The sequence below is a fragment of the Panthera leo genome, chromosome A1 (genome assembly GCF_018350215.1).
Source record: "Panthera leo isolate Ple1 chromosome A1, P.leo_Ple1_pat1.1, whole genome shotgun sequence".
NCBI classification, from domain to species: domain Eukaryota; kingdom Metazoa; phylum Chordata; class Mammalia; order Carnivora; family Felidae; genus Panthera; species Panthera leo.
The window spans coordinates 208,652,687-208,669,517 of NC_056679.1; the positions used below are offsets into that span (position 1 = coordinate 208,652,687).

The 16,831-nt window shown below is 38.6% G+C and overlaps 1 protein-coding gene across 1 annotated transcript in view; it reads right to left on the reverse strand.

The window, feature by feature from the left end:
* Positions 1-3,025: 3,025 nt before the first annotated feature.
* The window catches only part of WDR70 (WD repeat domain 70), a 299,594-nt gene continuing 285,788 nt past the window's right edge, over positions 3,026-16,831 (reverse strand). The window contains exon 18 of the mRNA XM_042951763.1: positions 3,026-3,201. Coding sequence (XP_042807697.1) covers positions 3,114-3,201 — 88 coding nt within the window. The 3' untranslated portion in view covers positions 3,026-3,113. The remainder of the gene's footprint in view (positions 3,202-16,831) is intronic.

The window sequence follows — 16,831 nt, forward strand, 5'->3', positions numbered from 1 at the left end:
ATTAATTGCCTTCCAGAGTGGGTCATGGAAGGCTGCACAGGAAAGGTGAACTTGATCCCCATATTCAAAAACAAGCAGGCAGACAAGGAAGGAAGGAGGGACAGTACGTGCAAACGCACTCAGGTGCAAAGAACATGGTGCTTCCCAGGTTCAGAGTCGCTGGAACTCAGAACGATGTGCAAGAACCATCAGCAGGAGCTAAAGCAGGAAAGACAAGGGGAGGTCACACAAATGGGTTCAAACTATGAACACAGACACCCTGGAAGGCTCTATGCAGAGGGATGAAATGTAGGTTTTAGTTTTAGAAAGCTAAGTCTGATGGCAGGATAAAAGATGTATTTGAGGACCAAATAAAAAACAAGGAGATTAGTTGGGAGGGAGGCTCCTGGGAGGTCCTGGTAAGGGACAAAAGAGGGACTAAATTCTAGCAAGAGGAGAAGGGAAAGAGAAGAAGGTCAAATATAAGAGAGTCAGCAGACAGCATGGATAGAAACTGGCAAATGTTTACATGAAGTGGCAGGGGGTGAGGGAGGAGTCATTATTATGACTTCCATGTCCCTTATTTGTGTAGTTGAGGGACATAGGGAATGTAAGATTGTATGGGGTTAAGACAATGAGGCCCAAGGGCCATGAAGAGTGTGAGGGCCTATGGAATACCGACTGGAGAGGTCCACCCTGGTGATGGGACTACAGGTCCAATGAGCACCCACTATTGGTCCAGTACTGGTTCTGAGGTCCTTACTCACCAAAGTTGATACAGAAATCCTATGTGTTCTTTGCCAATCTTGTGTGGACAAAAAAAAGTTTTTTATAAAATTCTCAAGTGAGATAGATCATCTCATGCATAAAAAGGGCCACTTGTGTTGTGGGTAACAATGAGAAGATCATCTTCGTGCTAAATCTGTCTTTCTCTCCCCTTACATCATAGGCAGGCTCCGCCAAGACCGCTATGATATAGTTTTTATTCCCCCCTCCAACCCTCCATGACAACTTTTGGCCGTGCAAGACGAATACTTCCATATGGTGCAATGTTTATGTTAAGACCGGGAAAAAATATGAAATGCTTTCAGTAAATTTCATCCAAGAAACAGTAGATTTACAAATCCTAAGCAGTTGGAACAAAATATTGGTCTGTAATTGATTTTGGATGAAGTGTATTTCAACAGGAATAGGAAACTTGAGGCAGTTTGTTAATTACTGATGCTTAGAAATCTTGAGTGTCTTTGTACAGCCCTCCCTACTATTACCTCAGACAGATTACTTGACTTCTTGAGTTTATTCTGTCTTGTCTGTAAAATGGGTTTAGCAACTTTACCTACTCATGGTATTTTTTTTTTTTTTTTTTGAGGATTAAATGAGCTATTACAAGTTAAGAGCTCAGAATGGTCGTCATCAGACAGTAGGCTTGTAGCAAATGTTAGTTCTTATTACCTATAAGCTAAGTGATGAGGGAAGGGGAATAGAATGAAGATAGGGGTGGAAAGGAAAAAGGATAGAGAGCAGGTGACAAGAATGGTTTTTAGGATGTATTTATAGAGGAATGCCCATTTCTACCTCAGAACTGCAGGGGCGGGAAAGCTACATACACGTGAGTACTTGTTACAAAAGGTTTTTGGGAGGGGGTGGGTATGTGAGGCCTGCAACTTTCCAACACACATTTTGGATCATCATTCATTTTTATTATTATTTAATTCACTAGGCTAAATGAGAGCAGGAGGGCAGAAGGCAAGAGGACTAAACACTCCTGAATTTTCTAGCAGGGACTATTTGACATGCAAAATTACCCCAGGTCTGTGTGAAACCAGTCCACAGAATTTTACTCTATTGACTCATTATTACTTTGGACAAACTGCCAACCTTTGTTTTAGTTTTCCAGTCACAAAAGCACAAGGATCTTATAGAATGATTTTTTTCTTTTAAGTGGGCTCCACACCCAGTATGGAGCCTAACACGAGGCTTGAACTCACAACCCTGAGATCAACACCTGAGCTGAAATCGAGAGTTGGACATTTGGGGTGTCTGGGTGGCTTAGTCAGCTGAGCGTCTGACTTTGGCTCAGGTCATGATCTTACGGTTCACGGGTTCAAGCCCCACATTGTGCTCTGTGCTGTCAGCCTGTCAGCTTGTCAGTGCAGAGACCACTTCAGATCCTCTGTTCCCCTCTCTTTGCTCCTCCCCTAACTTGTGCTCTCCCAAAAATAAATAAATTTAAAAAAAAAAAGAGTTGGACATTTAACAAACTGAGCCACCCAGATACCCCTAGAATGATTCTTTATTATCTTCTAATTACATAGCTCTTACATATACAAAGCATTTCTACACTTTCCTAACTTAATAGGAATAAAAATCAGGCCAAGTAGGTATCATTAGCTCTATTTTAAAATAGGAAATAATGTATTGTATGTTTACTACATGCCAGGTACTATACTAAACACTCTACAAGGAGTGTCTCATCTAATCCTGTAACAAATCTATGAGGGTGGTGCTATCATCATCTGAGACTAGAAGAGAGAAGTTTAAGAACTCCCAAGGTGACCCAGAGAGTAAAGGGCAGAGCCAAGGTTTGAGCCCACATGGGTCTGACTTCAAAGCCTGCTTCCTAAATCCTAACCACTGTAGTCTGTTGTTCAAGAATAATTAGATACATGTTCTTTCCTAGTACGGCAATGCTTTTAGCCTGAACTCAGCCTAATTACTTATAATCATGTAAACAACTGTGGTGAAATTATACAGAAATACTAAACTTTTTGATGTCTATTTCCATATTATGCTCCTAGAATTGCTCAAGACACATGTCTGTCTCTATGTACATTCCCCTCCACTAAGGTTATAAGAATCTGTACAAGACCAATAACTGTTAAATAAAGTTTCCAAATACCTAAAGCACTTGGTAATAGGCTAAGAATCTGTTTCTCATTTATATTACAGATTTCATAGTTGTAGTTAAGAATATGTAAGGACAACTGTAGTGAAGGGTAGCCACCAATCTTTTGAATGGTTCAATAATGCAAAGCACAAAAGTTGCTCATAAAAATGCATTTTTTATTTCATTAAAAAAAAAATCCTGTCCAATATTCCTCCCCCTCATGCAAATAGCTTTCACGTGAGAGTCTTCAGATTTTACGCTTTTTCCATTCGGGCTCATTCTTTGTTTCCTCATCATCAGATTCAACTTGGGCAAACATGGTTTTGGGCTGAGTCCTAAAAGAAAGTTAATGAAAAGAGGAAAAATTTAGTTGGCAAGTGTTTATTAGATTAGACCTTTGCTACTTTCATCAAGTGGAAGCACATTTGGGGAATCAATTACATCTTAATTATTAAGTATTAATCATTAAACTTCTGGCAAAGAAAAAGATAATGGAAATTTAATTATGTTCAACAAAAGAGTCAATTCTTTTAAAGGTTTTCTCTCTGTAGCAGACTATGTATGCTGTCCTTTTCTTAAATAAAATGAAAATGTATCAAATTCAGTACAATCTCGTACATCCATAACCACCCTCTCCTTCAAACTCAGGCTAATTGGGATTGTTTGGGAGGCCAAATTATAGTCACTGAGCAAGAATACACATGATCTAGGGCACCTGGATGGCTCAGTCAGTTAAGTGTCTGACTCTGGGTTTTGGCTCAGGTCCTGATCTCACGGTTCATGAGTTCAACCCCCTCTTTATGCTCTGTGCGGGCAGCACAGAGACTGCTTCGGATTCTCTCTCTCCTTCTCTCTCTCTGCACCCCCCACCCCGACTGTCTCTCTCTCTCTCTCTCTCAAAATAAATAAACTTTAAAAAAATAATAAAAAATTCAGAGAAAAAGGAATACACATGATTTTTATTTACAGCTCTCTGGGTTGTTCCTGGACTTAAGTAGTCTGAATACACGTGATTATGGTGCACATGAACAAGAGAATTTGAGATAATAGCTTTCTTATTTAATGAGTCTAAAATAAGAGATAAGATATATAGGAACTTGAGCACTGCCAGCAAAACTAAAAAACAAAACAAATGGACATTCTCTCCACCCCATGCATTGAAATGTCAAGCGTTTTAGGATACATCACTGAGTATCATTGCTCTAATACTGGCACACAGTACCTCAAGCAATCTTTGCATTAGGACTTTCTGTGCTTTGTAAACATACCTGGTTCAAGGACTTTCCTTTTTATACCATTCACACAGAAAATAATTCCAAGAATATGTCAAATGGTTATAATTTATGCTTCTTTTGGTCATGCTGATTTCCCTTTAAAAACAGCTCTATCACATTACAAGGAAATATTGAAACACTGTACCTGAAGATCATCTATTTTAGCTCACATCTTCATCCTGAATTCAATTCATTACATCATGGTAATTCCAGAATTTTAAAATAATGACAACAACAATTCCTTTTCTTTGACAAATAAAAACAGGGTTAAAACCCGACATTACTTGTTGTTTATTTATTATCCTGGGAAGAACTATATACCATCCACATTCAAGCTCATGTTGTTCTGATGCAAGCCATGTACTGGAATTCCTCATGCATAAGTTAGTTATAACTCCTGTCTCTCTAGTGACCCACACACCTACCTCGAGCCCAAGGTGTCCCCATACACAATCCAGTCGGTTCAACCTCTTGTCACTTCAAGACACTGTCATGACCTCTGCAAATAAGTCACAGCTCTAACATTTCCAAAAACAGCTGCAGATTTTCAGAGGTCATGAGTTGCTGAATTACTAGAAAGCAGGACCCCTGGCTTTCTAACATGCTACAATATGGCAACTGGTACTCATTACATATTTCATCTTTTGGCAAAGCTGTGGACCACTTAGGGATGGGCAAACCCATATGGGAACAAATCTGTCTGGTTTAAAAAATCCTTTGGATTAGATGGTTAATTTCTTTTTTTTTTTTTTTTAATGTTTATTTATTCTTGAGACAGAGACAGAGCGTGAACAGGGGAGGGGCAGAGAGAGAGGGAGACACAGAATCTGAAACAGGCTCCAGGCTCTGAGCTGTCAGCACAGAGCCCAAAGCACACTGGGCTTGAACCCATGAGCCGTGAGATCATGACCTGAGCCGAAGTCAGACGCTTAACCGACTGAGCCACCCAGGCACCCCTAGATGGTTAATTTCTAAAGAGAAAAAATAACAGTTTTGTAACGGTATCTGGCAGTGCTTCTGAAGACACCAGCTCAGAGTTAGCTGCAGTGAGACTTCAGTACTAAGAAATTGTAATGGTGTTGATTTTTGATATAAAGAAAAATTAAATGACAGATTACAGGAAGAATAGAGCCGAGAGCTTAAAAAGGCTATTTCATTTAAGTAGTTACTCTCATATTCTACCTGCTTCCCAAAGGTATTTTTGGCAGGTTGGTGGCTAACTTGAAGGGTGTAGAATCAATGGAACTATTTCCCATGGGGCAGAAAGGGGGTGATAATTGTAAAGAGGCATGGGGAACATTTTGCGGGGATGGAAATGTTCTATAATCTTGACTGAAGTGGTGATTACATAAGTGCATACATTTGTCAAGACTTGAAATGGGTGGATTTTGCATTAGACATAAATTATACTTCAATAAAATGGACTTATAAAGAAAACCAAAACAACTGAGTAGAAGGTGAATGACAAAGGAATGAAAGGGTAAACATAATAATACAACACTCAATTTCCCAGTGGCCAAGATAAAGAAAAAGAAAAAGGAAAAATACTAGTTTTTCAGAGGAGGTATCTTTTCCCCCAGCACTAAACTCAGCAAAATTTACTGAGTAGATCTTTATATCAGGATCACTTAAGACTCCCCCTTTGAATTACCAGACCATACAGTTTCCTTTGTCCTTTATAGGTATTTTAACTTAGGGGATATGAGTTTGTTTGGAAGGTGGAATGGTCTCTTTGCAAAACTCCATGAAATTTAGTATTTTAAATTCCATTTTTTAAAACTAATAACAGTGTTGCTGGAAAACAACCATATTCTGTATATGCAACATCAAATCATGATGTTTAGCTTTCAAATAGCCAGGCTTTCCTTCCCCCAGTTGCCAAAATCAAGGTATAAACTACCCAAATTTTCCCAGCAATGCTTGTTTAGCACTTTGTCTTTCATTTTGTTGGCCAGGTAGGGAATACCTGACTGTAGGAAGTAGGCCCCTTTCAACAAATGGTGCTGGCAAAATTGTACCATATGCAATAAATAAAACTGGACCCTTGCCTCACATGATGCAAAAATTAACTTGAAATGGATCAAAGACCTAAACCTAAGAGCAAAAACTATAAAATATTATGGAAAAGCTTTATGACATTAGATGTGGCAATGATTTCTTTGATAAGACACCAAAAGCCCAAGCACAAAAGACAAACAGGTAAATCGAACTATATCAAAATTAAAAATTTCTGTGCATCAATGGACACAGCTAACAGACTGAAAAGGCAACAACCTATGAAATGGGAGAAAATATTTGCTAATCATATATTTAATAAGGAATTAATATCTAGAATAAAGAACTACAACTCAACAATAACTACAACAACAACAACAACAACAAAGCCAAACAATACAGTTAAAAACTGGGCAAAGGAGGGGTGCCTGGGTGGCTCAGTCAGTTAAGCGTCTGACTTTGGCTCAGGTCCTGGTCTCCTGGTTCGGGAGTTCGAGCCCCGCATCAGGCTCTGTGCTGATAGTTCTGAACCGGGAACCTGCTTCAGATTCTGTGTCTCCTTCTCTCTCTCTCTGCCCCTCCCCTGATCGCACTCTGTCTCCCTCTCTCTAAAATAAATAAACATTAACAAAATTAAAAAGAAAAAACTGGGCAAAGGACTTGAATAGATATTTCTCCAAAGAAGACAAGCAAAAGACTAACAAACACATAAAAAGATGCTCAACACCGCTAATCAGTAGGGAAATGCAGATCAAAACCACAATGAGATAACACCTCACACCCATTAGGATGGCTACTATAAACAAAAGACAAATAAACAAACAAAACCCAGAAAATAACATGTATTGGCCAGGATGTGGAGAACTGGGACCCTTTACACAGTGATGGTGGGAATGCAAAATGGTGCAGCCTCTAGGGAAAATAATATGGCAGTTCCTCAAAAATTTCAAAATAAAATTACCATCTGATCTAGCAATTCCACTTCAGGAAATATGCCCAAAAGAATTGAAAGAAGGGTCTTAAAATGATATTTTATTAGAGATTAATAAATGTTCCGTGCATTATTCAGAACAGTCAGAAGGCAGAAGCAACCTCAGTGTCGTGGACAGATGAATGGATAAACAACATGTGGCACACACGTACAATGAGATATTATTCAGTCTTAAAAAGGAAAGAAATGCTGGCAAATGCTACACGCCTGAGCCTGGAGGACATTATGCTAACTGAAATAGGCTAGTCACAAAAAGACAAATACTGTATAATTCCGCTTATATGTGGTACTGAGATAGTCATATTTATAAGATAGAAAGCTGGACAGCAGTTGCCAGGGACTGGGTAGAGGGGAAAGGACAAGCTGTTTAGTGAGTACAGAGTTTTAGTTTTGCAAGATGAGAAGAATTCTGGAGATTGGTTGTACAACAATGTGAATGTACTTAACACTACTGAAATGTACACGTAAAAATGATTAAGAGGTTAAATTTTATGTTTATGTGTGTTTTACCAAAATTAAAAAAAAATTTTTTTTGGATTAAAAAAAGAAGAATGAACCAGACTCCTTGGACTTGGGAATAAGGAAGAATGAACCCACTTCTAGAATAAACAGGAGGTACCCTGGAGAAGGTCTTACCCTCCAATCTGGTGTCCTGCCTAGAGCAGTGCTTCTCAAACCATCCGTGGTACAAGGCTAGTCTTTGTTTTCTAATTTCCAATCCCTTGCAGACAAATATACTACTTCTAGAAAAATAAAAAGACTGCAAAGTACTGACCCAAATTTTTGTTAGATTCCAAACATATATCAACTTGCTACACAATTTTCTAAGTGCTTGCTCTCAATTCCTGTGCTTATCTATCTCATGAGCCAGTACTGGCTGCTGTACCGCACCTTCCCTCTCAGCTTGGGAAAGAAAGTGGCAAAGCAGGGCTCTGAATCTAGGCTGCGAAGTAAGAATCTGTCTTCTTAACATCAGCTCTTAAACACAATGAGCTTCCTCCAGTGTGGGAAAGTACTTCTCACCTCTGGAGAAGCTGGCCCTGGATGATGCAACTGAAGATTGGGCGCAGGCATGGGGTTCGAGGCTGCACTCTCACAGGCCCACCCTTGAAGTAAAGGAGCAGTCTTTACTTCTTGGGGGTTAGGCATGACGAGGTGAACGGAGATGTGGACCACAGACAGAAGTTTCCCTTGTTCCAATCCAACCTGCCCCCATACCAACATTCTTACGGCACAAATCAGAGCCCTCCATAAAAGCTATATGCTGAATAAAGACCAGGTTCTTTAAAAAAACAGTATTTGAGTTGAGTACACTGAACACCTCTGTCTAGTCTAGAGAATGCCAGTGTTTTATAGAAGTGAGAGAATTATAACTTTAAATCTTGTAGCTATTCTGTCTTTTCAGCAATGTTTATCTTCAAATTTATTTCCAGCAGTTATTCTTTTGAAAAATTTTGGAAACTCATGTATGAGAAAGAGCAAAAAAAAAAAAAAAAAAATTCAATTCAGGATTATCTAGGGCATTTAAAACTGATTTCTTCAGTCACTACTTTTTAAGACAATGAGAAACAGAGATGATTAAACAGAGTTAGGAATAGAACCAAAAGATTTCTTCCCTGGGGGATGGCCTAATTTGCCCTTGGCATAGAAAACTACTATAAAAATAAATCAACAATGTCAAGCAGGAGTAAAATGACACATTCAAAAAAAAAGTTAATGGATTTGAAAACACTTAAAAGTTGGTCCAGAAATCCCTGCTTTTAAAACCAACAGGAAACCAACAAATAAACAACAACAAAAAATACTTCAAGCCTCTATTCACATTGTCACTGGCCACAAAAATGGATTCCTTTCTGGGCTGCTTGAAGAAACGGAATTTATGTACTGATTTTAATATAGACTCTGTTGAGTGCTTCCATAAGGAAGAGTAGAACAAATCAAACCAAATGGGCCTGAACACATGGCAGGAACTCAGGAAATACAAATATAAATAAGTAATGAGCAAGAAATATATTCCACCACCTTGAGAAAGCATTTCCATTACCGATCCATTACCTGTGTTCTATTAAATCAGTTCCTCCAGGATTCTATACCTCCTTTCTCAAGAGACAGGAAATTGTCAACTCAAACCTTCAGCCTCATGGCTGGAGATTTATGTAAGTTGCCCAAAACAAAAGCCTATAAAGAGGCTGACTTGAAGAAAAAGGAGGTAAGGGGAACATTCCATTCAGCCAAAAGTATAATCACCACAGTTGCTCAACAGGTTAGCGGGAACACGGAAAGCCTCAGTGAGCACAAGCAGAGTAATCCACCTTATCGAAATCAGCTTTATTCAGGCTACCTATTTTACTGGTTTGTGGCCCACACTTACCCATTTTCCTAAGTATTAAATGAAAACTTAAGCTTACAGAAGGCTGATGTGAAACTTGTGTTTTCCAGTTTAACTCACTTTGTGAATAGTAAACATTCTTCACTTGACTGTATATGTCAACTTGTTTATTAGACTTACCAAGAAAAGGAGAACAGATTACATATCAACATGGTTATTATTACTAATCATTAAATAAACTAATCAGAGAGGGGCTGAAAGGTTTTTTGTTTTATTTTGTTTTAGCTTCAGTAAACTCTGCATTTGCTAATAGTTAATATTTCATGAAGCAAATGTAAAATCTTAAGCAAATGTCTTTCTCAAATCTACAAATTCTGATTAGATGATACTTTGTGCTGAATAATTTTCCTCTTGGGACATTTTTTTAAACTGAATTCTCAAAGTTATTTGTACAAAGTGAGTCTTTTCCAGCAACTGTGTTCTAACAGAAAAATGTCGGAAGCCCGACAAAAACTGAATCCCACCTTTGGTGGTTCTGCCCAGAAGAATTTTGTGTAGAACAGTCAGATTCCCCCTGCAATACTCTTATGAGGGCATTTCTGCAGTGCACTGTTTGTGCGAGAGATTCAAAGTGTCCGCAAGCAGTCCTTTCTCTTCTGACTAAGCTCCAACCTGGGCCTTCTATGCTCCTTTTTTAGTGCTCAGGCCACAGAAGAATCTCAGAATGTTTTCAGCTGCAATGGCAAGTCCACAGGTCACATTCTCATTAATTACAGATATTCTTCTAATATGATTCATTCAAAGCCAGCTCCAGGGTCACAGAATGAGGATGAGGAGAAATCACTCGTAATATTTAGTCATCACTATGTGAGTGGAAACCACAAGCTTTTTTGGCTCAGGGCCCATTGTTTATTATGAAGGAAAACCTCAAAGCCAAAGTCAATTATAGCCATGACTTGACAATCTGACACACTTGTTAACCCTGTTAGAATGAATACGGTCCAGATGAACTGTGACCCAGTCATCACAATTGCAGAATTATTGAGATTAAATAAAGGGCCTGACCAAAAGATTCCACTTGAAATGGTCCCTTCTTTCTGGTGAAGAGCTAATCAAAGATAATTTTTTAATATTCGGGATGCATAAGAAGATGAGATGCAACATGATGTTACTAGAGAAAGAATGTTCTATTTTCTTCACAAACTGAACACATAATATTTTGGAAACTACATAAACATATCTCAGACTCATCAAATAGGGCACACGAACTCATAATGCTGGGTGTGTGAGTTCAAAGACGAGTGAGGGTGGAAAAAGGGACAAATGTGAAGCCTGTGGCAACTAGAAACAGAAAGAAAGTGAGGAAAGGAAAACAGAAAGAGCCTTCTAAAATCACCACCACCTGCCTTATCACTAAATAGTTAAACAAGTCAGAAGGATAAAATCTTTGAAGAGTACGCAGGCCTGGGGCCACCCAGGTGTTAGCAGTACCCTCTCCAGGCTCACATTTATAGCCAGCGTTACTGCAGCCCTGCTCTCTTCCTTCCCAGAGGGGGAAATAGCCTCAGCAAGTGTAAGTAAAGCACAGAGGGAGCACAACACCTCAGAACTTCTGATTCTTAGTCTCGTGTTCGGCTATGCCATGCTGGCTCACACGATAGTCTTTTCAGCTTCCCTATTGCTCAATTTTTTAAATAATTACTGGTTGCTTTGTGATGAGAAGCAGTACACTATAGTTGTCAAAAGCAGAAGCCTGACTCTGAAGCCAGACTTCTGCATTCAACACCCAATTCTGCCACCTGCTACCTGTGTGGCTTTGTTCAAGTTATAAGCCTCAACTTCCTCATCTATAACATGGGAACAATGATACCACCTACTTCATAGGGATGTTGTGGAGATTAAATGAATATATACAAAGTTCTTAAACAAGGCTGGCATGGTGTAAGTATAATAAATATGTCATTATTATTACACCCTTTGCTTTGGCTATCAGGTGTTCCTCACCTCATATAAAAAGTATGTTTTCGGGGCACCTGGGTGGCTCGGTTGGCTGAGTGTCCAACTTCGGCTCAGGTCATGATCTTGCGGTCTGTGAGTTAGAGCCCCGCGTCAGGCTCTGTGCTGACAGCTCAGAGCCTGGAGCCTGCTTTGGATTCTGTGTCTCCCTCTCTCTCTGCCCCTCCCCTGTTCACGCTCTGTCTCTCCCTCTCTCTCAAAAGTTAAACATTAAAATTAAAAAAAAAAAAAAAAAAAGTATGTTTTCAAAAAGTTGTATGTAGAATATATTTGGTAAAATAATTTATATATTAAATACACCACAGCGGCTTGCTATTTAAAAAAACACTGGGGGAAATTATTTGGTTATGTAAGTAATCTGTCTTCAGTATAAACCTGTATAATTAGAATAATCTACTCTGTACATTTGAATTTTCTAAGGGTGAATCATTTGTGGTTTATTTTAAATAATTACTTTTGTATTATTACTGAACTTTAGTGTGCAAAATAATCACCTGAGAAACTTCTTAAGATGCAGATTTCCAGTCCCAAGCCCACAAAGTCTAACTGAGTTGGTCTCAGGTGCAGTCTAGAAACCTGTACCTTTAACCCCCTACCCCCACCCTTGACTCTGACACAAGGCAGTCTACAAAACCACTTTGAGAAATGCTGGCCTCTATATAGGAATATGGTGGACAGGGATGATCAGTTACCTAAATATAACTCAGGAAAAAAGTTACATTTTCTTCTGTGGGTTTATGTCTCTTCCTGACACAAATAATATATAAACCTTTACTCACTTAAGGAACAACCTCTTCAGGGGTGCCTGGGTGGCTCAGTCGGTTAAGCGTCCGACTTCGGCTCAGGTCATGATCTCGTGGTTTGTGAGCTCAAGCCCCATGTCGGGTTCTGTGCGGATAGCTCAGAGCCTGGAGCCTGCTTCAGATTCTGTGTCTCTCCATCTCTCGGCCCCTCCCCTGCTCATGCTCTGTGTCTCTCTGTCTCTCAATAATAAATAAACGTTAAAAAAAAAAAAAAGAACCTGTTTAAATATTGCCTACTGATTTAACATGACTTTAAATGGATCCTTTATGGATGGGAATGATATTTTAATATGCACACATATTCATGTATCCCATATCTGACAAGACATGCACGTTGAAGATTCAATCTACCGAACCAGCAATAATGGCAGCTTCTCTGGCAAGAAAAGTGACCATGGCTGACAGAGCTGTCAGGCTGGCAGGCTACTGGCCAGGGTCCAGGCTCCCACGCACGTCCATCCCCGTCTGATGTGTAAGCTAATAGCATTCTGGATCTATATCCTACCCACTCTCCAGCCAGCTCCTCCCCCCTCTCTCCAGCCACTTCTTTTAACAAGAAACTGTAATTGAATCTGACCATGTGTGGCTGAACAAGAGGCCTCTGTGATCCTGCTGTGTTTTAAAACTTCCATGGCTATTACATTGCTGGTGCCAGGAATGAAATGCAAATACTCAACCAATAAAGGTGAAGTGTTCAAAGACTCTTTGTGATCACCACTGGAGAACAAAGGTATGTATATGCCTTGTTCATGTGCAAGCCAGGAGATTTAGGTAATGTCTAATTGTGCTCTTCTGTGATAAAGGGAAATACAGTAAATCTTCATTTCATCACTGACAGAAGTCAATTGCAGCGAAGAAAAACAACCAGACACACATTCTCAATTACAGTGACCTTTACGAAAAGATCCTTTTAAATATTAGCTTCCCTTCGAACACTTTGCCACTTGGCAGTAAACAGTATACTCTAGCAGGTGAACACAGGAGAAATAGCACTGCAATTCTGGCTAACGAATCACATGCCACAGACAGTGCCATGAACTTAGTTAGCATGCAATAAATGGAAGGTGACAAAATTGGGTGGAAGGAAGGAGATGGGAGCAAAACACAACAGCAGAAGGGTATATATCAAGAGAGAGCACAGTCCTCTGAAAAGCTCATGAGATTAGGGATAGAGACAGCTGAAGTGCGGCTCCAGCTACAATCACTCTCGACTGCAAGCTTCAGTCTCCTCACATGTAGTGTAAAAGACATGACCTGTTCTCCCCACTTTACAGAGCTAATATTTAAACTAGCACATTATTCAACTGTAAATATAACTAAGTCACCTACAATGCAGGAAAGTATCATTTGTTAACGGTCACCAAAAAACAAAAAGAACTTCTGCTTCAATTAATTCTATTTAAAACTAAAAATCTGGATGAATGATTTCCCAAGAAAATACTAATTACTGAGCAGACTCAGAAGAGTAGGAAAATCCCAATAGAGTATTTATCATGAGGGGATGGAAAAGAAAGCGAAAAATTAAGAAATTACTACTTAACCTCTCCTCCACAAAAGCACCAGGTTTTAACACTTTCACAGGTGAATTTTATCAACTCTTTACAGAGTAGATAGATTTAATGGTATTCAAAACAGTCTGAGAGTATACATAGAAAAAGCATACAAAATTTTTATGAACCCAGTTTGACACGTGACAAAGAACAAACCATAACTATGTTAGGGTCATACCAAAGAAACAAGGATAATTCAATAGGAGGAAATTCAGTAATATAGTTCATTGTATTTCTTGATCAAAGTATAAAAGTCATATGATCACTTCCACAGAAATATAATAAACAAATCCAATAAAATTCAGCATCTCTTTCAGATAAACATACCTCTGGTCTTTGTATGGTGTTTTCTTTGCATGGGATGCTCTTCCCTTGGATATCTACATGGCTTACTCCCTCATTTCATTTAAGTCAAAAATCACTTAGCAGAGGTTTTACCCCAATCACCATAGCTAAAATATAGCACCCTTTTTGCTACATCCTCTTATCTCTATTTTAGTTTTATTCTTTGCACTAACTACCATCTAAAATTTATGGACTTATTTAGTGTCTGTCTCTGCCTACTTGAATATAAGTTCCATAAAAATTACTGTATCCCCATAACCTAGAACAGTACCTGACATATTATAGGTGTTCAATAAATCTTTATTGAATAAATAAATGGAAGAGAAAGATATGGATTCATCCTTAATGTCTTGCATGTGTGAGTTTTCAAAAGTTATGCTTCATGGAGATGTATCGTTAAATTGAACAATATGAAATTGCCAATATTTGACTTTTTTTCACCTACAAAAAGGCCAATTAGGTATTTTAACCTAATAGAGTCACTCCTGTTAAAGTTAAAGAAAAAGATGTGTGCAACCATGATATTATTTAATATTGTTCTGGCACTATTAGTCAATACAATTAGATAACTTAAATTGGGAAACATCTATTCATAATAAAAAATCTCAACCAAGTAGGGTTAGAGAGAATATACCTCAACATTATAAAGGCTATATATGAAAACCCACAGCTAACATCACACTCAATGATGAAAACCGAGAGCCTTCTAAGATCAGGAATAAGACAAGGATGTCTACTCTTGCCACTTTTTTTTTTTTTTTTTTACGTTTTTTATTTTTGAGACAGAGAGAGACAGAGCATGAACAGGGGAGGGGCAGAGAGAGAGGGAGACACAGAATCTGAAACAGGCTCCAGGCTCTGAGCTGTCAGCACAGAGCCCGACACGGGGGCTGTGAGATCATGACCTGAGCCGAAGTCGGACGCTTAACCAACCAAGCCATCCAGGCGCCCCGACTCTTGCCACTTTTATCCAACATAATACTAAAGTCCAAGCCACAACAATCAGACGAGAAAAAGAAATGAGGCATCCATTGTGGTAAAGAAGAAGTTAAACCATCACCATTAGCAGATGACATTATACTACACATAAAAAATCCTAAAGACTCCACCAAAAACATATTAGAAGTAATAAATGAATTCAGTAAAGTTGCAGTACACAAAATTAATCCCCAGAAGTTGTTAGTGTTTCTATACACAAATAAATAAAGTGCCAGAAAGAGAAATTAAGAAAATAACACTTACAATTGCACCAAAAAGAATATACCTAGAAATAAACTTAACCAAAGAGGTGAAAGAATGTACTCTGAAAACTATAAAACAATGATGAAAGAAAATGAAGATGACACAAACAAATGGAAAGATATTCCATGCTCATGGATTGGAAGAACAAACATTATTAAAATGTCCATATTACCCAAAGCAATCTACAAATAGAATGTAATCCCTATCAAAATACCAACAATATTTTCTACAAATCTAGAGCAAATAATCTCAAAATTTGTATGGAACCACAAAGACCCCGAATATCCAAAGCAATCCTGAGAAAAAAGAACAAAGATCGAGGTATGAGAACACCAGATCTTAAGATATACCACAAAGCTGTAGTAATCAAAACACCATGGCACTGGCACAAAAATAGACACATAGTTCAATGGAACAGACTAGAGAGCCCAGAAATAAACCCACATTTCAATGCTCAATTAATCCATAGCAAATGAGGCAAGAATACACAGTGGGGAAAAGACAGTGTCTTCAACAAATGGTGTTGGAAAAACTGGATAGCTACAGGCAAAAAAATGAAATTGGACCACTTTCTTCACACCATACACACACACACACACACACACACACACACACACACACACACACACCCCTCAAAATGGATTAAAGCCCTAAATGTGAGACCCAAAACCACAAAAATCCTAGAAGAGAGCACTGGCAATAATTTCTGTGACATCAGTTGTAACATTTTTCTAGATATGTCTCCTAAGGCAAGAGAACAAAAGCAAAAATAAACATGTGGGACTCCATCAAAATAAAATGCTTCTACACAGCAAAGGAAACCATCAACAAAACTAAATGACAACCTACCAAATAGAAGATATTTGCAAATGACCTATCCAATAAGGGGTTAATATTCAAAATATATAAAGAGGAGTCATAAATTCAGCAGAAGAAAAGATTCTTTTTACAATGGCATAAAAATGTGAAAGATTTAAGGAAAACTTAAAAATACTACTGAGAGGTAAAGAGATGTGACTAAATAGAAAGACATACCCTGCTCTTGGTTTAAAAGAACCAATATTGTAGGGGCGCCTGGGTGGCTCAGTCAGTTGACCGACTGACTTCAGCTCAGGTCATGATCTCTCAGTCTGTGAGTTCGAGTCCCGCGTCGGGCTCTGTGCTGACAGCTCAGAGCCTGGAGCCTGCTTCAGATTCTGTGTCTCCCTCTCACTCTGCCCCTCCCCCACTCTTGCTCTGTCTGTCTGTCTCAGAAATAAACATTAAAAAAAAATTTTTAAAAAAAGAACCAATATTGTAAAACTCTATCTAAATTAATATATAATATAACTCAATTCCAGTAAAAATATTACCAAGAATTGAGGTGGGGGGAGGTGTTTCCTAGATAACTTAGAGTAAAGTCATGGACACCTACAAAAAT